The sequence below is a fragment of the Malaclemys terrapin genome, chromosome 1 (assembly GCF_027887155.1).
Source record: "Malaclemys terrapin pileata isolate rMalTer1 chromosome 1, rMalTer1.hap1, whole genome shotgun sequence".
Lineage (NCBI taxonomy): Eukaryota > Metazoa > Chordata > Testudines > Emydidae > Malaclemys > Malaclemys terrapin.
The window spans coordinates 92,283,944-92,309,938 of record NC_071505.1 but is presented as its reverse complement, the minus strand read 5'-3'; the positions used below and the strand labels follow the sequence as shown (position 1 = coordinate 92,309,938).

Below are 25,995 nucleotides of genomic sequence, written 5' to 3'. Positions count from 1 at the left end.
CCTCCAGTTCTCCAAGTTAACACAATAACCCCTCCCCCAGTGCCTGAACTGATGCATTGATAAATGAATTAACGTGTTTTCCCAACTAGACCGCCACTTACGGGAAATGAGAGCTTTGCACCCCCTTGCACGCAGCCAAAACACACATCCCAAGTCACACTCATTTCAGAGGTTGCTAAAATCTTGGTCTATAGTGCTGCTGCTTTTCCACCCACCTATCCCTCTCACAGTGGTGTGCCCCCCTTGCCTCAGAGCTGCCTGTGAGTTCTCTCACTCTCTCAACAGAGGCGCGCGCACACACACACACACACACACACACTGGACGGTATCAAGTCAAAGGGGGAGTTTAGGTGGTAGACATACCCACAGATTAGAATGTTGGTGACACTGTAGCTATCACATTGCCATGTTGTTGACTTGAATGAGAGGTGATCAGGCTAAATTTTAATAGCCCCACGTGGTTCAAAAAGGAGACTCGGGACCTGTCAGTCCTAAATTCAAACCCAAAGCAGTAAGTAGGTCTTGGGGTGCACAGGAGAATGCATTAAATGCAACTAGAGCACAGAACTGCAGTAGCATTCACTAAAACTCCTATGATATCAGTTTAGTACTGGCAGTGAAAAAACAAAACCATACTAAGCTAACTAAGCTCCACGCCCAGGGCTGTGAGCTGTCGTGTCTGCTAGTTCCTGCGTGGTTTGTGGTTTGCACATGACTACCTGATTGGCTGAACTTCATGGTGAAGAGAGGAGGGTGCACGGGGTGAAAGGTTTGTTGTATGGTCCTGAATGGCTCCACAAGCATCGACCCTTGGTAAGCGCTTAATCTGAAGACAAGAACCGGCTGGCTTTATGAAGTGCAGACTGTTCAATATCATTTTATTTCATCTTAGATTCTGCAAGTCTGGAATATAACAACCAGAAGCAAAGCAAAGACTCCTTCTCAGCCTTCCCTACTCTCAAAGGTATGTGACTATTACAACATTTGCTTTCAGTTCTTTAACAACAAATGGTGCCAGTTCAAGTGAGGCTGGGACCCTTTGCAACATTATGCAACTGACACCCCAGCAGTAAGGCCCAAGATTCAGTTTGTTTACGCATCTGCCACACTTGCATCAAACTTCTAACCCTGCCAGTTTGGGGAGGGATGGGAATGTGTCCAGAACTGGTGTGTGTATTTGTTGAGAGTGTTGGAAGAATAGGGGCAGGAGATTTCTCTTAAATCAGAAGGGGAAAAATACTTCACTGTCTTTCAGTCAGGGCTGTGATAAAAGGGAAAACATTCAGATTCCCCAGGGGCTTAAAGTTATCTTGATAGCACTCTCAGTCAGCCCAAAGCAGCTATTCTCTACAAAATACTCCACTGGAGCATCCCAGCTGGGATAGGACCCTCCATGAGCTAGATGCCCCCTGCAGCCAGAGTTTTGGCACTATTGTCTGAACTGCCCCCACAAATAGAACATCCATACTTTGTAATATCCTATGTGACATGAGCTGGGGAACTCCAACTCCTACATAACAGAACCGCCATCATCATTGACAATAAGGACCATCTCCGCAAAGAAGCCAAGGTGTGAATGGGCCATTAAAATTCCCCCCAACTTCTCGTTCCTGATTAATTAGTCAATAATTGTAAAGCATTTTGGAGATTCAAAGTGCTGTAATTGCTACATGCTGTATTTATTAAGAGGCACTGTCCCTTCAGGGCAGGGTTGAGGCACATGGTGATGGTAGTGTATGAGAAAAAAGTTCACAATGCTTTGCCCATGTGGCATGCCCATTCTGGGAACACCTGGAGGACTTCAGTATCCAAACTTTAATCCAGCATCTCTCATCAGAAGAAAAATTAATTAAAAAAAAAAAAATTCCAAACGGTCTTTCAGCACCAATGGTGGGAACAGTTTTGTTATTTACATTTGTCTGGAAAAGAACATTTCCCTACTGGCCAGGTTGCTGGTAAATGAATGGTGTGGGGTACAGATTAAATGGATCACGGGCTAGGTGTGGGGAAAGCACGTTCCTTATTATTACAATGTAGATCCAGGGAAGCAAAGCTCGTCCCTGGCCCTCTAACGCAGACCTGAGGTTTTCATTTACACTGACTGTAATTTGCATTTCTACCTTTCTTAAATCCAGCCTTGGCAATCACACCAGGTAAGGGAATTTAGGTAGGTTTGTGGGTGCAGAACAGAACTCTTGTGTCATAGTGCTAGCCACTGTGTGTTACTAGAGAGACAAGGTGGGTGAGGTAATACCTTTTATTGGACCAACTTCTCTTGCTCTTCTTCAGGTCTGTATAAGCTTGAAAGCTTGTCTCTCTCACCAACAGAAGTTGGTCCTATAAAAGATATTACCTCACCCACCATGTCTCTCTAATACCCTGGCACCAACAGAGTTAAAACAACCCTCCATACAACTATGTGTTACTATCATTTGTGTAAGTAGCAGAACAGGAAAGATTTGGACGGGAAGGCTAGGTGGACTATAGCCCCTCTAAATCGAATAGTATTTTATCTAGATGCCCTCTACTCCTTAAAATGATTCAGTTTGAGGGATGTTCCTATGCAAGATTAAAAATTGTCCCTCGCTCTGCCAATTCAAAGTTTTGAATATCTCCCAGTAGCCAGTGCCTCAGCTGCTCATCTCAGTTGTCCATCTTGCTGTTTTATTGCTTCTCTCTTTTCAGACAGTGAGAATGTCTTTCCCCCCAGCCAGCTGCTTTGTCTTGTTTTGTTACACTTTTAGCTGGAGGCAGTGTCTTCTGACTCTATTGTTATTTCTGGGCAGAATGAAAATAATTCTCCATCCCTTCTTCCCATTTCTTTCCTGTATAATGCTCCTATCCTTGAATTTTTCTGCTGGTTTAGATGTGTGTGATTCATGTCCAAATATTGATTTCCCTTATCTACCCTCATATTCCATCTCTGATGTACATAGTCACTGGAAATTTGGCACTGTTTGGGTTACTGTGGCTAATGTGTTGCCATTCACATAGTAGTATTAGCTACTGTTGATCCTTCCAGATATTTGGGATTTTTTTTAACTGTGTTAAGACTACAGTCCTCCTCTCCCATTTTTCCTTCTCTCCAGGCCTTGTTTGTGGTTTAAAAGAAACCTAACTTGGCAGCCCACTTTCAGCTGATTAAAATGGTATGAAGCGTATAATCATCCTCATTTGCCTGACTGGAGGATCGTGCATGGCCGCAGACACAGTCCAATCAATTTTTGTGCAGCCCCACAAATCCCAGGCTTTCTTTCAGAATCTTTAATTTTGCAGCACACTTGAGAGCTATAGAAAGGAGACTTCTTTGCTCATTCAACTTAATTTTTCGTCAGTCCTAGTAAGCGTGCATTTCCATTACCATTACCCCTTAGTTCCAGTGGAGGCTATATTATAATAACCTTTTGTACTCACTGTGTATGCTTTTTATTCTAAAATCTCCAAGTGCTTTACAAAGGTGGGTAAATATTAATACCCCCATTTGACAGATGAGGAAACTGAGGCACACAGCAGTGAAATGGCTTGTCTAAGGACACGCGGTAGCCAGGCTGAGAAGAGAACGCAGTACCTTGACTCCTGATCTTGTTCTTTAACAACTAGACAATACTGCCTTATTTTACATTTTATATTGGAACTTTCATTTCAAATATTTTTTAAAAATGTATTAGGCATACATACAAATACAGATAGAATCTGCAGTGACAGTAGCTAGGCTAAACATCACAAGAGCTATTCCCCTCATAATTCAGGGCATAAACTGATCCCCCATGATATAGCTCGAGGAACATTCTAGTGTTTGATGCCTTCTTTAAATATTTCTGACTTTGGGGTCACTGATGGAGATGGGTTATCGGGCTAGATGGACCAACGTCTGTTCTGGTACAGCTATTGCTGTGTTCTCATTACAGCAGATGGGTAGCTGGGAGCGGGATGCATATTTTTGTTATGGCTCTAGCCCAGCTCCTTGTCTCTGAAGCAGAGTCACTGTAAACACTGTTTCTAGAAGGATGTTAAAAATAAATGAGCGAGAGAGAATGATTTTGAAAGAGTCTGATTTTTGGGGGGAAGGGGGATAAACTTTTTTTTTTAATTATTCTGCAGAGTAGAGGCCCATGCTGTGCACCACGTAACTACTGTCTAACTAGAGGCAGTTAACTTCCGAGGAACAGGTTTGTTAAGAATGGCAAAATTATGAGGGTATTGACTTATGAAGGTTAACTCCAAGAAATGTTATGTGATGAGAGGAAATGACCATAATGCCTAAAGTCCAAACTGAAAACCTGGTTTCACTCTCTTAGGGCTGTATAGATGTGTCTCCCCCGCACCTTGCGCCCCAGTGTCTTGGGCCTCTCGGCCGCACAATGAACCCCCTGCAGCCCTGCTGTCAGCACTGCCCCAACCCTACCTCCCATAACTGTAAAAATAAAAATGGAGGGGGGGGGGTATTTAAAATTGTCAAAATTAGAAAAAAATAAAAATCAAATTCTGCTAAGCCTAATAATAATCACTAGAGAAGCCATTTTGAGCTGGAGGATTCCCTCTGTCTCCACACTGTTGAAGAGCTTTTATAGTTTTATGCACTTTCCCAAGACTTATGGGGACATTTGGAGAGGTACCATAGTGGTAACCAAAGTTTTAGCTCTTTTAGGTACATTGTGAGTTCATCAGGTAGGATCTGGTCAGTCCTTGAATGAGGAAAGATCCAAGGAAACCCAGCACTTCAGGAAATGGTGTTAATGACTTCGTGTAGTTGGCACATTTTCCTCCAAGTCACTACTGGACTGATTGCCCAAGCATCTTTCCTTCAAATGAGGGATAGAACTGAAGGTCACCCTATTATTATCAAAAGCAACAGAGGGTCCTGTGGCACCTTTGAGACTAACAGAAGTATTGGGAGCATAAGCTTTCGTGGGTAAGAACCTCACTTCTTCAGATGCAAGTGAGGTTGCACTTGCATCTGAAGAAGTGAGGTTCTTACCCACGAAAAGCTTATGCTCCCAATACTTCTGTTAGTCTCAAAAGTGCCACAGGACCCTCTGTTGCTTTTTACAGATTCAGACTAACACTGCTACCCCTCTGATACTATTATTATCAAATATCCCTTAGCCCTGTACATAAGAATTAAAGTGTTAATCCGTTTTCCTGGACAGATTTCAATTTAAATAATTACATTCTGGGAATCTAAATTTTAGTTTTATATGGGCATTTGTTACTTCTGCTCTTATACTGCTGTGTGCTGCTAAAGAGCTGCTGTGTTCCACCCCAGGTAAAATGATATGTGCACAGAGGGGAAAAGAGTTCGCATGCAGGGTGCAACTAATGGTCTGCCAGTCACTTGCAGCCTCAGAGCGGGTGTTTTGAGGTGGAGGTAGTGGTCAGGGGACATGGCCAACATGTTGTAGCATGTATGCTGCCTGTCTCAGCTGCCCTACATCTTGGTCAGATTATTTTAGCAGGAATAATCTTGCATAAGAGGTATTGGGAGGGTACTATTCCATGTAGGGCTGACAGGCAGCATTTGTGTGGACATTTTTCCTAAGTTTGCAGCCCATCAGTGCCACAAAAATATGTAGGGCCTGAATTTAATCCATAATTTGTAAAAACGCTTTGGGGTCTGTCAGGATGAAAGGGGATTTTTCTATTATTACTTTATTTATTATTGCTATATCAACCCACTCACCTCTGGATTTTTAGTTAAAATGGTTTCTTTAGATCTGAGGCAGAAGGGGATTCTTACAAGGATGTTTTCTCACTCAGTGTGAACAACAGCTGAGCCCACATTTTCAAAATTGGCCACTAATTTGGGGTATCTCACGTTTTGGTGACCAGCCTTAAACACTTTGGGCTGATTTTCAGAAGGTCTGAGCACCTGCAGTTCACACTGACCATCTGGAATGGTGGTGCTCAACACTTGGGCAAAGTCCAAGTTGTCTCAGGTGGAGCAACTCAGAAATATGGTACCCAGAGTCAGTGCTTTTAGAGCTTTTGGCTTTGATATATGCTGCACAGATTGTTTATAAAAACTAATTTGAAATAGCTTCAGATTTTAAAAAATGCCTGCAAGATAATCACTTATCGCATGTTATACATGATATTGAAATTGACCATTGCACCTTTCCATATCTTGTGGCAGATAGATTAGGTGAGGGTGGAAGAAATGGCATTAGAAAATAGGAGAATTGAGACCAATGTACAGTAAGAGTAGGTTATTTTTTTTTTCTTCTAGAATGCAGAAGTGCAATACTGTAGATGTTTTTAGATTTATTGCCTTTGGATGAAATTCACTATGGTGTCAGGAACCAACATAAGTTCTATTTGCCACTGAAGTACCACTAAACCCTATTTTGAAGGTTGAAATGTCACTTAAATGGCCCATGGCCCTTGTGCTCATTCACTGCAGAAGGGTGAATTTCAGAGAGCCATTTCAGAGAGCTAGTCTGTTCAGAGAGCCATTGTTTGCGGTGTTGTTGTAGTTGTGATGGTCCCATGGTATTAGCGAGACCGGGTGAGTGAGATAATATCTTTTATTGGACCAACTTCTGTTGGTAAAAGAGACAAACTTTTGAGCTTACACAGCGCTCTTCTTCAGAGAGTCACTGGCAGCTATCCTGCTGCAGAGACCTTACCACATTTGCGATGCATCTTGAAAGGTACAGGCTGTTCAGCTTCTAAAGTTTGCAGCTCCTGAGGCTCCTTCCTGCAGACTTTGTAAAGTAGATGAGATAGGGCCATCTGGTGGTGTGAAGTCAAATAGTTTCCCATACTGGATTTTCCTTTTTCTTTCAAAAACTCGTAAGAAATTCTATTTTTTTTTTTAAAATGTTATATGAAAAGAGTGTTAGGCATTCAAACGTCAGGAAATAGTAACGAGAACTTTAGCCTCTTGTTCATATGCTGTATAATAGCATGTAATTGTGTCATTGAAGGCTAGTGGTTTGAGCATTGGCCTGCTAAACCCAGGGTTGTGAGTTCAATCTTTGAGGGGGCCACTTAGGGATCTGGGGCATAATCAGTACTTGGTCCTGCTAGTGAAGGCAGGGGGCTGGACTCGATGACCTTTCAAGGTCCCTTCCAGTTCTAGGAGATAGGATATCTCCATTTATTTATTTTATTTATTTATTTATTTATTTATAACATCATACCAGTGTTTTACAGCCTTGTAAAGTGCATCTCATAAGGTGCACACTGAAAAGAACACTTGCCTCATTTATTGATCATCTTATATATAAATAACTTTCAGGGACTCTTTTTTTTTAATTTATTATTTTTATTACAGCAGTGTCTATGGACTGATCAAGAATGGGGCTCCAGTGTGCTCGGCACTGAGCAAACACAGGGGCAAATCTTCAGCTGTTGTGAAGTGTCATTGCTCCATTGAGCTAGCCCCATAGAGTAGTGGACAGTCCCTGTCCCGAAGAGCTTGCTGTCTAAATAGACAAGACTAACACAGGGGAGGGGATAGGGATAGACCACGAAAGTAGAATCAATAGTGTGATGGGCTGCAAATGTCCGGTTAATTCCATGATTTGCTTTGTTTTTAATGTTTTTGTTTGGGAGGGTTGTTCGGAGGGGATTCTGGCAAACACAAAGTAGTGGAAGATGCTACGCATAAGTGATAAAAAAATGTATGATGTTTTGTTGCATTATTTGAGAACTAGTGTATGATCACCTAACTATATTGCAATTCATATGCACAAGTCACTAAAATTAAGGTCACACGTGGTGAACATGTGGACAAAGACTGAATAAATGGGTTTTGCTCATATGACTGAGGGAGCTGTGGGGATGGAAACCTTACCCCATAAAGGAACTAATGCTCAGGACATGCATACAGCTGGGTCACATCAGGCTATTGCTGAGTATGTGGTAAGGTAGCAGATGTGATTCTTTGTCCTTGTGGATTTGTTCTATGGGTGTCTCTGTTGGTCATTTTCCCCCAACACACCCATTTTTGCCCCCTAAGTGTTGCCTGTGCGTTCTCATGCAAGGTGCACGTGGCTGTGTGGAGTTCCCCTCTGGGGAGACTCCACCGGTTTAATCACCAGCATGATGGAAATGCAGAGTTCCCACTGCTTTAAGGCCTTTATGTGCCTGTTGGATTTATTAATATGGCTGTGTGTTTCTCTAATTGTGATAACCTATTGGAATTGGATTTACATCTCGTTCCACTAAAGCCAATACAAGCATAGTCTTGTTGGCTGGTCTGCATTAACAATGAATTAATGTTTCTTGCTGCCACCCAAATAAATAAAAGAATATAATTTTTAGACTTTCTGAACCTGAGCTGAATGTGCCCTTTTACCAGCTTTATTTAATAGGATGCAGTCATCTTAAATTAAGCCCAATGTTTAGATGTGGGGAAAGTGGAGAATATGAAACTTAATATCAGAAGGAATGGCATGAACGTATATTTTAATTTCAATTAAAACCATTTTATTTTTGGATTTAAATATCCCCCTGCAGCACTGTGAATCCAAACAACAGCATTGGGCAAAAATGATTATAGCCAGAGTAGAGACGACCCGGCTAGTTCACTGAGCTGGTTTAATGAAATGCAGATTAAATAAACTGCAGGATTGTTGGGGGGGGGGGGGGGGAACAGTAAGACTTTTAACGATATTTAAGTCTTAACAACCAGAGATGATATTAGTTACCAGGAGATTTTAAAAATAACAATGTCTATCTTGACAGTGACCTTTGCCCATATAGCATGCTGCAAGTCTATTCCAGTGTCCCTGCAACCATTGCTGCCGGTACAAATACATTCTAAACTCTGTGCAAAAATTGATGTGGCTGTTTCTAGCCTGAGGCAGGATGCCAGGGTTCTGTCCAATTCTCACCACCCTTGCCCTGCCCGATCTGTTAGAGAATGAGTCCATGGATTTCCATTGAGGAGTTATTCTTCCCAATAATATTTTCCTTCTCTTCTTGTGACATATCCTTGATTAGACTCAAATAAGTATCTTTTTCCACTCACCTCCTCCACCCTTTGAAATTATTTCCTATGCAGCATTTCAACAAAGTCTTTATCTCCACCTTATCTATTACTTTTTAAAATTGGTACACATTCAATTTTTTTACCAGAATTTCAAACCTGGGGGCCTAAAGTTAGGTTCCTAAACCCATATTTAGGCACCTGGATAAAAGTGACCTTGATTTTTCAAAGGTGTTGAATGCCCACAGCTCCAGTGGACATCAGTGTGAGCTGCAGGGGGTCAGCACCTCAGGAAATCAAGCCACTTTGTTTTAGGAGTCTAACTATGAATGTAGGAGTCTAAATTTAGGTCAGATTTGGAAAAAAATTGGCCTTTATCCTTTCCTCAAGGGTCTTTAAATAGATTCCCATTGAATGTTCAGTTGGGACCAGATTTCAATGGGAGTTAGATGCCTAAACACCTTGGAGGATCAGGCCATAATGCCTGTATTCCTGACCATGTTAATACACACATATACATACATTCACTGTCCTCCATGTGCATGCACAGAACACAACTGCCCATGCTCATGCACACACACAGGGCAATTCATTTGCAAACTCTCAGACCTGTGCTTACACGTATGCAACACTTCGGCTCATAATTACTTGTGAAGTTGATTTATAAGCAAATTTACAGATGCACACTCATGCTCAGACACGCATGCATAACAGAACAGTTGCTCGCACACCCAGAGGCAACATCAAAGTCACGCACTGGCACAAACAGATGCACTTGCAAGCTCACATTCTCACACATGCATCAAGTCATGCCTTAGTTGGTATCTCCTATGTGTCTTGCATACGTATTCTGTAACAGATAATTTCAATCTTTTTCTTCCCATTCTGTTTAACGAGCAAATGTGGTAGCACATCAAGATCAGAAATAAATGTAGTGGAATGACTTCAGTCAACCTGAAATGTCAAATGACTCATTCACACCCTTTAAGCAGAGTTCCCTCTTTTGCCACATGCATTCTATTAAATAGGACTGGAGACCTTGTGGTTCCCTGGTACAGAGCAGCAATTGATTGCTTTCTCACAGATAGGGTAAATTAGCAATTATATTTGTATGTTATGCAGGGTGTTGCAGACAAGGCTTCAGTTAAACTGGCTGCTGTGATGGTTGCAACTAGGGTGACCAGATGTTCCGATTTTATAGGGACAGTCCCGATATTTGAGGCTTTTTCTTATATAGAAGCCTATTACCCCACCCCTCACCCCCGTCCCGATTTTTCACACTTGCTGTCTGGTTGCAACATCACTGCTCACACTGTGGGAATGGGAATCATGGAATCTCCAAGGCCTGTCTCTATTCAGAAGTTGACCTGGTTTAAGGATTTATTCATATATGGAATGATTCCAGATTAACTCCACATGTGAACACTCTTATTGCTCTTTAAATTCACACTCTCCCTTAATCCAAATTAATTTTCAAGAGTAGAAAAGTTGCCTAAATCATTGCCATGCCTTTAGTTAAATTAGTGTAATTTCTGTGTGTGGACAAACCACAAGAATAGTAACAAGAAAGAATCCACGTTTACCTTCTGGTCCAAAAGAAACTGGATTCCTTCTTGGAGCTGCACCTTTAATTTAAAAAAAAAATCCATTATTGTAATTAATTACTTTAAAAATCCTGCACAAGCATTCACACATGCAAAAATACTCTCACAGGGCCTGATTCTAATTTCAACATATGGCCCTGTTACACCACTCTGGCGTCGTAACAGGGCCTATACTTAAATGAGAATCAAGCCTTCAGACAAAAAGCAGTGTTAATGGAACACTGAGGTTCAGAATGTAAATATAAAAGTCAGAACGTTCATAAATTAAGGTTCCCACAGCAACATTAATTCTACCACTTGGCACATATCTATAGTAGCAGTTTTAGTTGCTGTTTTTGCAGTTCAATGTGCTCTTTTGTATACAGAGTGGATCAAATTCAGGTCTCAGAACAAATGTCACTGAGAGCAGAAATTGGCCTCGTATGTACAATGTTGCCAAGTTAAGATTGCTATTATGAATCTTAATTATGGGATTTCCTATACTTGTGCTAAATTCTCATACTTAACTTTGTATTGACCTAGGTTGTGGTATTTAATCTTATTTTAACTGTTATGTTAAAGATTAAAGAAGAGAGAATAAAATATAAGGAAAAAAGGTGAAAGAAAAAGAGAAAACTATGCAGTAATAAACCACAGTTTGTACAATCCGAGGCAATTTAATGCAAAAATAGAACTACAGTTAAACGGATAAAGGAATGCTACATTTCCTTATTGTGTTAACTGTGCTTCCACTTTGTGCAAAATTATATCTCCTGGCACAGACTGTAATTTTAGTTGCAGAGTTACAGGTTTTTCACAGTTGTCTATGTTGCCAAACTGAATCTTATGCAAAAGTAAGGACAATAGCAGTTAACTTACTGATATTCTGCAGGCACGTGCCTGTCTATATTAGCAGACTTTCATACTACATTGTTCACACATGTCATACTCATGCATTCCTATATATCATGCTGCAATAGAAATACAGAATTTGTCTTACCAGATCAGACAATTGGTTTATAATGCCCAGTATTGTATTTTGTGTATGGTCCCGTACCTGAAATTTCAAAGAGAAATGAAATTCTATTTTGTACCCAGTCAGTTGTAGATGGTGACAGGAATTCTTTCCTGACCCTCATGGAGATCAACTTATGCTTTGAAAACATAAGATATGATTATCCTTATTTTAGCATTCCTAATTACAGATATTATTATTATTTATAAAATAGAGACACATGCACAGACACAGTAAGGATACCATCCATGCACACATACAGTGCATATGCAGGTACAGACATATAGGCCAGAATTTTCAAAAGAGCTCAGTTCTCAGCACCAGAATAAGTGGCTATATTTTCAGAAGAGTGTAGCATGCTGAGATCTTTATCCATGAGTGTCACAATGGCAAGTACTGGGTATTGAACACTTTTGAAAATCTGTCCCATATTTAAGTGCCTAAAGAGGAGCTGAGCTCTTTTTACAATCTGGACCCAATTATATCTTTTGAAAATCTGGCCCATCGGGCCAGATCCTGAGTCCTACTCTGGCCATTACACCACACCAGCAGCAGAAAGAAGCTCTAATGCTAGTGCTTCTGGCCCCTGAAGGATTTCCTCTGGATTGGGGAATCCTTGTGAGGTGTAGCATCATCTTTGACACCCTCCATTCCAGCCTCTGATATAGGGAGCACAGGAAGAATGCTTCTATGTCCAGCTGGTCACTGGTTGCCAGAATGGCCATTTGGAGCTGCTATTTTAGAGCAGCCCTGGGGCTGGTCTAAATGTACATTGGGCTCAAATGTACTCTGGAGACCTGATTTGTGCTAATTAGCCCCAGGATCTACAGCAATGGTGGGCAACCTGCAGCCAGCGGGCCGCAGGCGGCCCATCAGGGTAATCCGCTTGTGGGCCACCAGACTGTTTGTTTAAATTTGAATGGCCGCCTGCAACCCCCAGTGGCTCCTAGCTCTCGCCCACAGCTCAGCAAGGATGTGCTGGCCGCAACTTCCCACAGCTCCCATTGGCCGGGAACAGCGAACTGCAGCCACTAGGAGCTGCAGGCGGCTGTGCAAATGTAAACAAACTGTCTGGCAGCCTGCCAGCGGATTACCCTGATGGGCTGCATGCGGCCCGCAGGTTGCCCACCACTGATCTACAGAGTGCAAAGATGACCAAATGACACCTTTTATCCCCATATTTCAGCCTTGTGCCACAAATCAGTCAGAGCAGAGGCTATGGCCCTTAGAGTATATACACATGTATGCAAACCCATATATGCATGACGTGTATACATATGAAAGCAATCTGTCATACATTCATGCACTTATACAGTATTTCCTTACACATATCCATATGTACTCTGAGATATACGCAGTTTATTTCCACACTCGTGGCCTAAATGCACACTATCTAAGTGCAAACACCATACATACAAAAGCAGATTTACATGTGTGCACAGCACAAGTACAAATGCGTGCACATTCACGCACTGAAGCACATGATTGGTATTCAGCTAACACTGACTTGCATTAAAATACATACCAGACTGTACTAAAACTTACAAAGAACCATGAGAAAATTTGAGAGGCAGTTAACTAGATAAGTTATGATGAGATCAAAAAGTCTCTAGAGTACAAGGAAGTGGCTACATTTTTCATACTTTATGTATTTATGTGGGGGGGTTGTGAGGGGAGCATGTCAATTTTGCAGAAAGAGATCATTCAGAATATGTTCATATCAGACAGTATTCCTCAAGTGCCTGCTCTTTAGGAGCAGTTAGGAAAAATTCATTCTGTATGAAGTTGTTAATGGGGGCTGCATTAGCAACCCCTTATTGCTCTGTCTGATAGAGACAGCATGTTCGCTATTGCAATTCCAGAGCCCTGATCACTGTAAATTAGGGGCGCATTGTCTGGCTGACTTAATCAAGCGAGTTAAAATATATTTATCATGATTAAAGGGGAGAAGCAGGGGGGGGGAGAGGAAAAGGAGGGAGACATCACCCTTCCCTTGCTTCATATGGAGGATCAACAAAGTCCAATGAATCACAGGGCACTCATCAGGGATAATTTCAAGCCTGGAATGGAATGTTTGCTTGAGTGCGCTAGGCTTGGGTTCAGATCACCAAAGAAAACTGTCTCTCACTCGGTCTCTCTCCTGCAACAGCAGGGAAGAAAATCAGCCGCCCGTGCAGCACATTTTAATTTTGTACTGATGGCCATGCCGCCCCCGCTTAGCTTATCTGCAGTTCAAATTGATATCAGGGAATACTGCAGTGACAGGATCAACTATCATCATCATTGCTTGGATATATGAGTCTGTCACTGGTATTCGTTCATGTTTATCTTTCATTGCAAGCACGGGGCACCTTTTGCACCAGGCTCTGGGACTTTATAAGAGGCCTATAAAAGGGGGAGGGGGGGGCTTCCTTCCTTGTCAGCAGCATCACCTCCCTCTCCCCTTCCACCCATATGCTGCAGATATTTTTCAGATTTTGAGCAGTAAATGAAAGAGTATTTTAAAACCACAGGGCCAGATCTTCAGCTGGTGTAACTCAGCATAGCCCATAGACTTCAACAGAGCTATACCAGCTAAAGATGAGGGTTTTGTTTTTTTTTAAATCAGTCTTGCTTGAATGTAGAATATGAACCTGTACAAAATCATTAGGATTTCTGAGCAGAGCTCATACTCCAGAAGCCACAGATCCCAGTGCTGCACCAAGCTGATCTGTCTGGCATTGATATTGCATTGTAGTCAGCTAAATATTAGGACAGAGATGGAAGATTTGGTGGCATGGTGGGTATATTTCACTCATCATTTATGTAGAGAATTACCTGGCACAGCAGGCCTGGTTTGCCTGGGTGTGTTCAAAGCATTAGGCAGCACAGCTGGTGCAACATGTTTGCTTGTGTCTGGACTATTGGGCAGCAGCGGAGCAGTTCAGTAAAGCTAACAGAAATACAGAAGGATGGTTGGGAACTAAAGGATTAGGCAGAAATGGGCCAAAACATCCCATTCTTCATTGTAGTTAGTTGCTGCTTCCTCCTCAGCCGATCCCCACTCAGTTTTGCCACGGTTCCATTTTTGTGATCTCACAATTGCTGCCAAGGTGATAAACTGTGATGTCACGAGCACAGTTCAGTGTAATCACCTTACAAATGCAGGAGGAGGACATAACTGATTAGGATGGATAAAGTTGCTAGTGAAACACTAATAACTCAATAATCTGCTGTGAGGGGAAGGGAACTGTAGAAGAGGAACTTGGCAGGATCAGAGGGATGGAGAAAAAATATTTCATCTTGTCATGTTTGTCAATGGTTTGAAATATGTTCCTCTACTTGCATTTAAAAATGAAAGTAGAGGAACATAGCACATATTATTGCAAAACAAAAATCTCTCCAACATACCAACATGGTCTTCAATTGGAACGGCAGGGGATATCTTTTAAGGTGGATTAACAGAGGAGTGGGGAGGGGCCACACGACTGGGATAGCAAATTGCTCTGCAGTTAAGGATTAAGGCCTTGTCTACATACAAAAGTTGTACCACAGTTATACTGGTATAGTTAAAGTTCTACAACCTCCCCCCGCCCCTTGCTGTGGACGCAGTTATACTGATATAAAGGTGCTTATACAGTTATAGCTTGTTGCTGTATGGGGAGGGATGCCATGCCCTTAAACAGCATAGTTATACCGGTAACAAAGTTTTGCATAGACAAGGCCTTTGTCATATCAGCCAAACTGAATGTGGATTATGAGTGTGATGGTGATAGGTCAGGATTAGAATAGCAGGGGATGTTTGTACTTAAGAATCATGGTGCATTGACTGAGATGTTTGAGAATCCTAGGGCAGGAGTGCTTGCAGGTGAAGAATGAGGGGCAGGGCTTTTGGGGCAGAAAGAACCTAAATAGCAGGAGGTGCCACAGACCTGGACTGAAGTGTATCGGTGGAGTTCTGCAGAGGAGTTTGAATAACATCACCTGCCCTGTGCACTTGCTTCCTGACTGCAAAAATAATTGTCCATTAATGCAGACAGCCTAGCCAGCTGTCCTTGGAAAGGGAATTTGTGAAAGAGGATGAATTGCCATGTGTGGAACACATCTGACCATGGGACAGGAATAGATGGGAGATCAGGAGAAGCTGGACAGCTTCCATTCATATCTTTCAGCTCTATGTGGATTTGCAACCTGATGCTCCAGCATCCACTGCTGATGAATTATTATTCACTACATGACAGCTGAGAATCCCCCTCATTTCCACTTACCTTCCTCCTCTATTTCTTGACAATGTTGCTTCCCTGAGGCTAGCTAATTAAGGATGGGGTGACCCAGTTTAGTTTAAAAGCACACAAAACCAGAACCGAACCAAACCAATTAACCTTTCCCAGAACATCAGCTAAAACCATTTGGCGTTTGGAAAAAGTGTTTTTTTTTTTTTTTTTTACACACTGTCAAAGAAATTCTTTCATTTTTGTGATTGCTCCTGTGCTCCCTGGCTAGAAAGTGCAACTGCTGAAATGCCATGAAAAAGCTTCTTCACCTGACATTGCCATCCATCCAGAAGCAAGAGATGATGAAAATGTTGTGAGAAAGCCTGTTCTTATGAGATTGCCAGCCCCCTTTTTGCATACTCCGTTAGTTTGGATCATTCAGATAAACACCCAAATAGATGCAAGTGTATCTGAATCATACTTTTTCAACATAGGATTTTCCAGGTGGAATCACTCCCATAATCCATCTACTCCAGTATCTTGTCTGTAACAGTGGCCAGCACCAGACGCTTCAGAGGAAGATGTAAGAACCCCACAGTAGGCAGCTGTGGGATAATCTGTCCCCCACAATAGGTATCATCCTGGTCTTCATTATTATTATTTATTTATTATTTATTTGTATTGTGATAGTGCCTGGGAGCCCTAGTTGTGGACCTCCATTGGGCAAGGCACTGTACAAATTAGCTAATCCCAGAAGAATGCATCTTAATATCCCTTCCAAAAAAGGTTGTTATCCTTAATTATAACTCTGGATAGTCTTCATGACCTTTAAATGTTCATCTCTTTCTAGAATTAAGACCAGGACAGCTGTGATGGGAGTGTAATCCACATGGGGAAAGGGTTAACATCTCAGGACAAGGGTGGCAAACCCTAGAAGGGAGCCCTACAGTGAAGGAATCTCTAGGCGATCAGAGAGGAGAGCCGCTTCCTGTTTCTCTCCTAGTTGGGGGTTTGCCACCACAGGGTCACTTTCATTTTTATTTATGGCGTAGAAAGCCATTTTGTTTTATGGCTAAACAATAAAGACATTTGAAAGCAGGACGTTTCCATGGAGTGCTTTTGGCTGGCTAACAGGAAGCCAGACAATTTTTTACATTGCCAGACAGCCGGGGTGAGTGACTGCTCACAGCAGGTCTCTCAATGGGGCGCTCATTAGGTCCTACAGCAGTAAACATGGAGCAAACAGCTCACTCAATTTTGTAACGTATTCTCTCAATATCTCAGGCCATTCACAGGGCAGGAAAATTAATGTAGCTTAGAACAGAGAATCTGGTGACAGCAGACATGGAACCACCCCAAAAGGTGGCTTAAGCTATTGGTGATGCACAGAAATGGCCACTGGTGAGATCTTCCACAGTATGAGATGGATAGACTGCTGTGTACAGTGTGAATTCATGCACTCACCACTGCCCCCTACTTACCACATATATACCACTTCTCAGTGACCTGACCTAGGGGAGCTGCTCCTTTAGGTATGGAAGGCACTTGTACTGCCTCCACCCCGACTGGATGGAATACACTGGGCTTTCCTTAAATTATGAGAGGAAATGGTTGGTGTGTGTGTATATATATATATATATATGACCAGAGTCCACTGCTGTATTTAATACGTTCGTGTGTTTATCCATTTGTAATGAACATGCCTTGTAGTGGCTGGAGGCACTAGCACCTCTGACAGTTAATGGAGCTGTTCTATTAATGCACTGGTGAGAGGCTTGCATTTTTGGAACAGAATACTTCCCAGTGCCTCTTGGATGTGGTTTAGCTGGTGACAACAATGACTGTATATATCATCGCTCATTCTAGATAATTGGCCCCTACTCATACAGTTCACCTCTCATTCCTGTACAGATGTTGAATATTGGACTCCATCCCTACTCACCATCAAACCTACACGTGGCAGGGGGGGCCAGGGTTCTGAGGTGTCACCAAGTGTCCTCCCTCTCAGCTGCTTGGCTGGCTGGTTCTTGCTCACATGCTCAAGGTTTAACTGATTGCCATCTGTGGGACCGGGAAGGAATTTCCCCCCAGGTCAGATTGGCAGTGACCTTAGGGGATTTTCACCTTCCACTGCAGCATATGCATGCAGGTCATTTGCCAGGACTATCCAGGTATATCTCACTTAATCATTTCCCTCCTTTGAACGTTGGTGCACCTCACACTTTTAGTCTCTGTCTGTCGCATATAATAGACTAGTGTCCCATGGGTTGTAATATTTTGCTCTCTTTTTAGTTGTTGGGTTTAGTGTGTGGGTTGTGTTGGTGGCCTGTAATACAGGAGGTCAGACCAGATCAGTGATATGCAGACCTCAGTGGTTCAGGAGCCAAATTAGCAATCAACATTACCCAAAAGAGCCACAATAGTGTGAATTCATTGATTCATTTACTATATATTAGTCATGTTTAAACAGTATGACCGGAAATATTTTGTTTACATGTGTGTATATATGGAAATTTCCATGGAAATGTCCTGCTTTGAAATGTCTTTATTGTCTAGCCATAAAACAAAATGGCTTTCTACGCCATAAATAAAAATGAAAATGAGCCGCTGGTGGCAAACCCCCAACCAGAAAAGAGACCGGAAGCGGCTTTCCTCTCTGGTTGCCTAGAAATTCCTTCACTGTAGGGCTCCCTTCTAGGGTTTGCCACCCTTGTCCTGAGATGTTAACCCTTTCCCCATGTGGATTACACTCCCATCACAGCTGTCTTTGTCTTAATTCTAGAGAAAGATGAACATTTTATATCTATATATAGATATATAGTTCTCACAGCCAATAAGTTAATAACTTAGTGCAAATTGATAACTTAATTGGTTAATAACATAGTAAAAGCATCCTGATTGGTTAATAATTGTAACATCATGTGCTGCAAAGAGCCACAGGAGACCCATTAAAGAGCCACTTGCACCTCACGAGCCTATCTGAATACCACTGGACTAGATGATCTAGTGGCCCCTTCTGACTTTAAACTCTGACACCTGCAGTACCCAAAAAGGCAGAGCAGAACATGCCATTTCACATCTATTGATGAAAGCTCACTGGTTGAAGCTGTGGGTCTGATTTATATAAGTCACGGGCTTGAAAATCAAGTTCTTGTTAAGGTCGTCATCTTTGAATATGCACCCTGCTTGCAGCCATGCCCCATGCCATGCTGTGATCTTATCACACTCAAGGAAACAAAGTTGAGCTTAGACAATAAATAAATGAAAGGCTGCCATAGAAAACCCCAGTGATGCAGACAGTGGTGTTGGTGTCTTAGTAGGTGGTGTTCTTCCTCTTGAGTCATTACTACCGAGCCAACACCCCAGCAAGGGGTTAGGAGGGATGTTCTATTATTGGAGTGCTGTATTTCAGATGAGATGAGATTTATCATCTGATCACTTGTGGTCATTAAATAGCCCCTGTCACGTTTCATAAATGTGGAGGTGTTAACCTCAGTGTCCTGGCTGAATTCCAACTCACGGAATTACGTATTCTACTGACCTAAAATATGTCCTGTGTAGTTTCAAATGGTGAAGTTAGTTTTCACTTCCCCTCCTTTCACTCTGGTGTAGCATTGATAGCACAGAATGGCACCTGCATTCTAGCCTAGATGCGTCGGCAGTTCAGTGATATAGGGGGTGATCACTAAAAGTAAAATTCATGTCTCTGCAGAAAGCCAGCACTAGATAATTCACATTCATGCCTTAAATAGGAGTTAAGCAAACATAAGAACGGCCACACTGGGTCAGACCAATGGTCCATCTAGACCAGTATCCTGTCTTCTGAAAGCAGCCAATGTCAGATGCTTCAAAGGGAATGAACAAAACAGGGCAATCGTCAAGCGATCCATCCCCTGTCATCCAGTCCCAGCTTCTAGCAGTCAGAGGCCTTAGTGGGACTAAGTGATGCATAGGCCTTGAGCTTGCCCTCTGTACTGGGGTGATTTTCACCCAATACAGTATATACAGAACTAAATTCTACCTTCTGTTCCACTATAGCTAATGGAGTTGTGCTGTGTAACTGAAGGCAGAATTTGGCTCACAGTCTGTAAAGTGTTCTGATATTCTTTAGGAGAAACGATGCCTGAGAAATGTAAGTAATGACAAAAAATCAAACATCTCTCTGTCACACAGGTGCTGATGGAAGTCATACACATGTAGAGAGGAAGAATGAGCACCTAGTGGAAAAGCTTTCTTAAAAAGCCCAGCACTGACCTGAACAGTATAAGGAAACTGGAGATACAAGAGAAGGGAGGAATAGGATCAGAGATGCAGGGCTGGTTTGAAGTTCAGGTGCTGAAAAATGCTAGGCTGGGGTTCAAAGACAGGATTATTGACCAGTGGTGCTTTAGTAGTTGGTGGGGAAAGAGTTTAAGGCCATGGTATTACTGCAGTATTGATTTATCAACCTAGCCAACACTGTGTATGGTATTTGAGTCACTCCTAAATCCAGCCTCTGGCAATGAAAAATACATTTAATCCATCTGTTAGATTGTTTGAAGAGGTGTCTGTGTCTCGGTCACTGCCCAAGGTTGGAATTGCTGGAATTGAAAATAAGTGAGAGATGAGCCTTTAACTATTTCCCCATCACTGCTCTTTTTTTGGGGGGGGAGGGAGGTGTCAAATATCACATTTAACTGTCTGGTAGTTGAAAAATGAAATGAACACTCTCCCTCTTCATAGAAAGAATCCCTGAGATCTCTAATTCCACCAAAGGGCAAAAATCAAAGCAAGGCTTTGTATTCCAAGAGGTTGTTCTTTTTAACTGGTTGTCTCAAACTGAGATTATTGCTCTGCACTTAGGAGTTTGAGGATGTATTCACCCAGCCGTCTGTGATCTTTACAGAGCAGCCCAGTGCCTCAAGGTAAAACACTGAAAAACATGCCATACTAAAGCAACTCTTCTTTGGTTGCTGGCATTTTCTTTAGTTCTCTCCCCATCATTCTAAGTAATCATTATTAATAAGGGATGTTTACATGAAAACAAAATCTTTGTTTTTATGGTTCACACAATGGTTAACCTGCTGCTCCCCCATTTGAAATCCTAATCCTTCCCTTGTGACCTACCAATCATCGTCACCACATGCAGCTGTGTGACAATACAGGCTGAAGATAAGGAACTCCAGTGGCTAAAATAGCAAGGGGTGCTGCAGGTCAAGGCTGAGTTGCATCAGCAGAGCTATATTGGGGACCCAAGAATAGCATGGGACAATTGTAGCTCAGCATTGAGGTGCAATGGCAGATCGGTGTGAGGACCTGGGACTGGGAGAAGACAATTCTCAAAATCAATCTCTAGTGGCCCATCAATTTTAAACATGACATTTTTCTTGCATAATTCTGGGTCTTGTTCAGAGCTAACACTTTTTGGTCTTTCTCAGTTCTGCTCGGAAAGGCAGCTCAATAAACTAAAGTTTCTCTAGAGAAACTGTTGGTGAGGTTTTTTTTCTGAGGTCCTCTGGATAATAGCTTTTCAGGTAAAGCAAGTTGGAGAGGCTTCCCTGCATGTACAGACTGGATGCCTTGGGGGAGTGAAGATGGGCTATGGAGCCTTTAACTTCCAGGTCATGATTGCAGTCCAGCCTGGGTTAGAAGTGCTGAAAGTTATTCCCATATGAGAGCTGTTTGGTGGCCTTTGTGAATGCACTTCCAGGATTATCTCCCCCTGGTTTCTGGCAGGACATGTACCTACAGCATAAAAAACACTAATGCAATTGACACTAATTGAGCCACTTCCTACTCTGCCATTGGCAGCCTCAGCAGGCAGGTCAGAGATTCAGTGAGCCATGGGAACCGAGCATTCCTTTGGATCCTAAAAATGGTCCTTCCAGCCCACATCTCAGTTACGTTAGCAAGAAGTGTTGATTAAGTGAAGCTTGCACCGCTACTTCCCATGCTACAAAAAGGAAGACTTTGGTTTGCAGGGCTGTTGATGATGGTGTGGTACCTTTCACCGCCACTAAACACATGTAAGATGTGAATTCAGGCTCCAGAAATCTGGACTCTTTGGACACATATGTCGTACTCATGTGGCTTAAGCAGTAAGTACTACAATTTGGTTTTCTGCCACCTCCAAAACAGGGAGTACAACCTCTCTGTACACAAGTTCTTTCCCTCACTGGAAATCAAGGCTATACATGCCGAAAAGCTTTTGTAGAGGAAGGTCTTTCTTTCATTCTTCAACATGGTGCTCACCGTCCAAAAAATATTTTTTTTATTGTAAGATCCTCCTTTTGCCCATAGTTTGTATCTCTCACAAGGATAATAAGTAGGCCACTGTGGAGGATGAGTGCCTTCTTCTGCTGGGTGAGGGGGTCACTTACATCACAGGAAATAGTTAACAGAACAACACTGTTATCACTTACACTGAGGTCATCCCTATTATCAGCCTGCTTGGGCGTGGGGTGCACATTTTCATCATTAGATTATTGGGTGGAGACAATGGCCTGTGGGAAACAGCGTCTGCATTGGTATGTTTTGAGCCCTCTTGATGAAAAGTGAACCACTAATCTGAGTCTAGTTCCGATGCCCATCAGCCATGCCAGTTAATGGGGTCGTTCCCAGCTGGTAACTTCATTCAATCCAATAATGGTTTGTGGGCCTGAGCAAGAGATCACAACATTGGATACAGGCCAACTGCCCCTAGCAAGGGACTATTACAGATTAACCAACAGGCTGGTCTCAATGCCCCTGGTACCCTGAGTGAGAAGAGATCACAGACCCAATGAATAGTTCACAGTGTCCTTAGCAAGAGGAGATGATAACCCCTTCTATGAGCTAGATTCAGAGGTCACAGCTCCTCCCAGACATTGACATACTTGTATCTCTTCCAGCTTTGCCCTGTCACCAAGGCACAGTATGGAAGCCATTGCCAAATTTGATTTCAATGCTTCTGGAGAGGATGAACTGAGTTTCCGTACCGGGGACATACTGAAGGTAAGTGCAGCCCGAGGCCCCACCAAAGGAGGACTGTTTAACCATGTGACTCCTGCCAGATCCCACTGCACCAGTGCCTCCCTCCATAACATAGGCCATCCTAGATGTTCACAGACTGTGGTCCAGACGCCACCAGTGTTTCATGGATGGCTTGCTGGAGGTTCATGGAGAACTGGCTAGTCACAAAGTGCTTGCCATCCTCCTTATTTCCAGCTGTTAGATTGCTATAGAAGATGGCTAAAGTACATTAAGTGACTTTCCTGATATTACTGTTCCCTGTAAGGAATTACTGTAGTTGCCACAGGAATATTATATAATTGCTAATGGAGGGGAAGTATCCACAAGATAATTTCTGTATGAAAAAGTATGAAAAATTTTGAGAACCCCTGAGCTAGTATAATACACAACACCCCCTTCAGAAATGAAGAAGCAGAGGAATGCTAGAGCGGGAGTAGGAAGAAGTGGCGGGCAAACGTCAGACATATAGAATGTGAAACGCAGACTATTTAATCTTTGTGTTTGTTATGGTAGAATTGTTCTTGTTATCAGCAATGAGGATGAATCCACACAACCCCACATAATATTTTTTACCCAATTCCTCAAACACCGTGCATCATAGTCACTCTGCTACAGCTGAAGATGCCTGAACATGACTCACATTGGCACTCACTGACTATACCCCTTAATTGGCCAAAAGGAGCATTGTTGAGTAGTGATGGCCCGGGCACCTCTGTCTTGGCCTGCAGCACCCCCTGTTATTCCAATTAATTATAATCTATTAATTCTCCCCTCTCAGCTTTCCTTAGGTCCAGACCCCCATTTTTCACTTTACCTTCCCTGCCATCTGTTCTTGGGACTTAGGGCAAACGTGGCTCAATCCAAAACCCACCAAGGTCAAAGACCTTTCCAGAGTGACATGAGAGGTGCTATAGACAAATCCCCCTTCTCCCCTTTAGGATGGTTGAGCACTTGCCCTACACAGCACTCTTGATGCTTCCTCAGCTCAAACTCCGTCCCCATGCCCCTGCTGCCTCCACCTCTGCACTGGGTTGACTGTATCTCTCTACTCACTTGTTTATTGTCACTGGGAATTCACAACGAGAAAGCCAGAGATTGTCCTCTCATTAGATCTCTTTCTCTTTGAGGCAACGCAACTCCCTAGCAGCCAAGAGTCAAAGATCTGACAAATCGAAGCGTGTAGCATCACACGCACGCACACATACACATACCCCCAGCTGTCCTTCCTACCCGGTCTGTGCAACCTGCTGGGGTTTATCTTAACTGATTGGTGAAGGAGATAAGGTAAACAGTATTGATGTGGAGATTAAATGAACAGGAAGTGTGAGGCCCTGAACCAGCAGTGACAGGAGGAAATCCACCTCCCCACCACCCTTGCTGTGAGAGACTGACATGGGGACCTGCCCTCTGCGCACCAAGAGCTTGCAGGTGGATTGTGCCGGAAACCTAGCTGCTAGCAGAGCAGTCTCCAGGCAGGAGGGGAGCAAGGGTTGCTGATATGCAGTCATACCCTGTGTAGGCGTTGAGCCATAGAGAAGAAAAGAGTTGTATCCCATTTGGTTTGCTTGGAGCAGCACAAAGGGACCTCAAATCAGGCCCACTGTACAGGGGAATCAACTGGCAATAAGCCGGGGAATCCTCAGCTACCCATTCAGAAATCCTCAGCTGCCCATTCCCTCCCTGTGCATGGGTGTAAGGGCTACACAAGGGGCAAGGTAGTGGAGAATGAGTCCCAGAGGTCTCAGTACTGTCAACCCCGAATGTTTCAAAACAAGGCTTAACCCTTTTTTTATAATTACATATTTTGGAAACTTTTTTTTTTTTTTTTTTGCCTTCTGTTTCCTGAGCCCCTAGGGGTCATACTTCAAGCTTTTCAACCATAAGGGCTAGAAACTTCCTTTTAAAAAAAATGAAAGCTGAGATTCTCATGGATTCACTTGCCTCCTGGAACTGGAATTTAAAAAAAAAACCACCATATACCACAAAGCTTGCAATAAAATCATAGCCGCTGGCAACACAGGTAGCTATATGCCACCTGTTCCCTCACCTCCGTCTTCGGGCCATGTCAGGGGCACAATGGGGTAGAGGCAGAGCATAATTCAGTCCAGCAATCCTTGATCAGTGGAATGACCCTAATAGCGATAGTAGGCGTAGCCCTGAGGCTACTCCAGTTTGCATTACTGCTGAGGCTGGCCCCCTGCAACCTCCAGGATCTAGGGAGGCAGAAAACTAGCTTTGAACCAACTTTGCCTCCTCCCTTCAACTGCCCTGGTGTGAGCTCTGCACAGCTGAAGATTCAGCCCCCTAATTCTAGCACATGCAATGATACCCAGTAACACACAGTGAATCACAAACACACACATTCCTACATAGCAGAGTTTTTCAGAGCTTTTTCATCTCTTGTCAAATTGGGACACGCCAGGGCAAACTATTAAAAACAACACACAGAACTCCTTAAACCCCCACTAAGTCCTTCATAGCGAACTCCTCCATAACGAAGGCATTAGAGCTGTGCAGCATACGTTTCCCAGCCTCCTGGACATTTATCCAGGAATACAGATAAAACTAACAAGCAGTCCCTCTAATTCCTCCGTATCTTCCTCATTGCTTTATTTGCACTGAACTGGCCTTCAGCTACCAGCCTTGCTGCAGTGTGTGTATGTGGGGGGAAGAAAATGGGGGTGCCATGGGATTCCAGGGCTCTCAGCACCAGCAAACCCAATCTAGTCTGCTTTTATCCTTCCAAATAATTCCAAACTCTTTTTCTTTCTTTTGCCAGTAACTTCTCCTTCTGGTTACCTTGCCTTTCCCAAGGAGGTTTGTTCATTTATTCATTTATTCTTTCATTCTGTCTCTGCTGCAGATTTTAAGCTCCCAGGAAGAGTGGTACAAGGCTGAGCTGAGAAGTCATGAAGGATATGTCCCCAAGAACTTCATAGATATTCACATTCCCATGTAAGTACAACTGGGATCAGGTGCATTTCCCTTGAAAATTTCAGAGAGTTTTGTCGTGTGTGTAAGTCTACACTTATGACAGCATGTACAGACACTGCACACCCAGCTAGCACAGGGATAAAGAGCAATGTAGAGGGTGAGACATGGCTTTGGTGAGGAGAGGAGAGTGTCCTACACGCCTGGGTGTATACCCTACATGGGCTCTCTACATAGGGTTACCATATTTCAAGTCCCTCAAATAGAGAATACTGCCAGGATCTAGGGTGGGGTACAGCTGCCACCGCTCTTCAGCCATCCTGCTATGAAGGCAGCGCCACCACCACC

At 42.9% G+C, this 25,995-nt stretch overlaps 1 protein-coding gene and 1 long non-coding RNA gene across 3 annotated transcripts in view; one reads left to right on the top strand and one right to left on the bottom strand.

Moving 5' to 3' along the window:
• The first annotated feature begins 790 nt into the window (after positions 1 to 790).
• Positions 791 to 25,995, top strand: part of GRAP2 (GRB2 related adaptor protein 2) — a 40,711-nt gene continuing 15,506 nt past the window's right edge. The window contains exons 1-4 of one of the 2 annotated variants that reach the window (XM_054016229.1): positions 791 to 813; positions 893 to 964; positions 22,596 to 22,698; positions 25,580 to 25,671. In XM_054016229.1, the coding sequence (XP_053872204.1) occupies positions 22,621 to 22,698; positions 25,580 to 25,671 (170 nt within the window). In that variant the 5' untranslated portion in view covers positions 791 to 813; positions 893 to 964; positions 22,596 to 22,620. Of the gene's footprint in view, positions 814 to 892; positions 965 to 4,158; positions 4,170 to 22,595; positions 22,699 to 25,579; positions 25,672 to 25,995 lie in introns of those variants that run through there. The other variant, XM_054016228.1, reaches the window with a different exon arrangement.
• Positions 6,604 to 25,995, bottom strand: part of LOC128838746 (uncharacterized) — a 47,774-nt gene continuing 28,382 nt past the window's right edge. Inside the window, exons 2-4 of the long non-coding RNA XR_008445258.1 lie at positions 11,519 to 11,575; positions 10,519 to 10,560; positions 6,604 to 6,802 (exon numbers count right to left, since the gene is read on the bottom strand). This is a non-coding gene — a long non-coding RNA (uncharacterized LOC128838746). The remainder of the gene's footprint in view (positions 6,803 to 10,518; positions 10,561 to 11,518; positions 11,576 to 25,995) is intronic.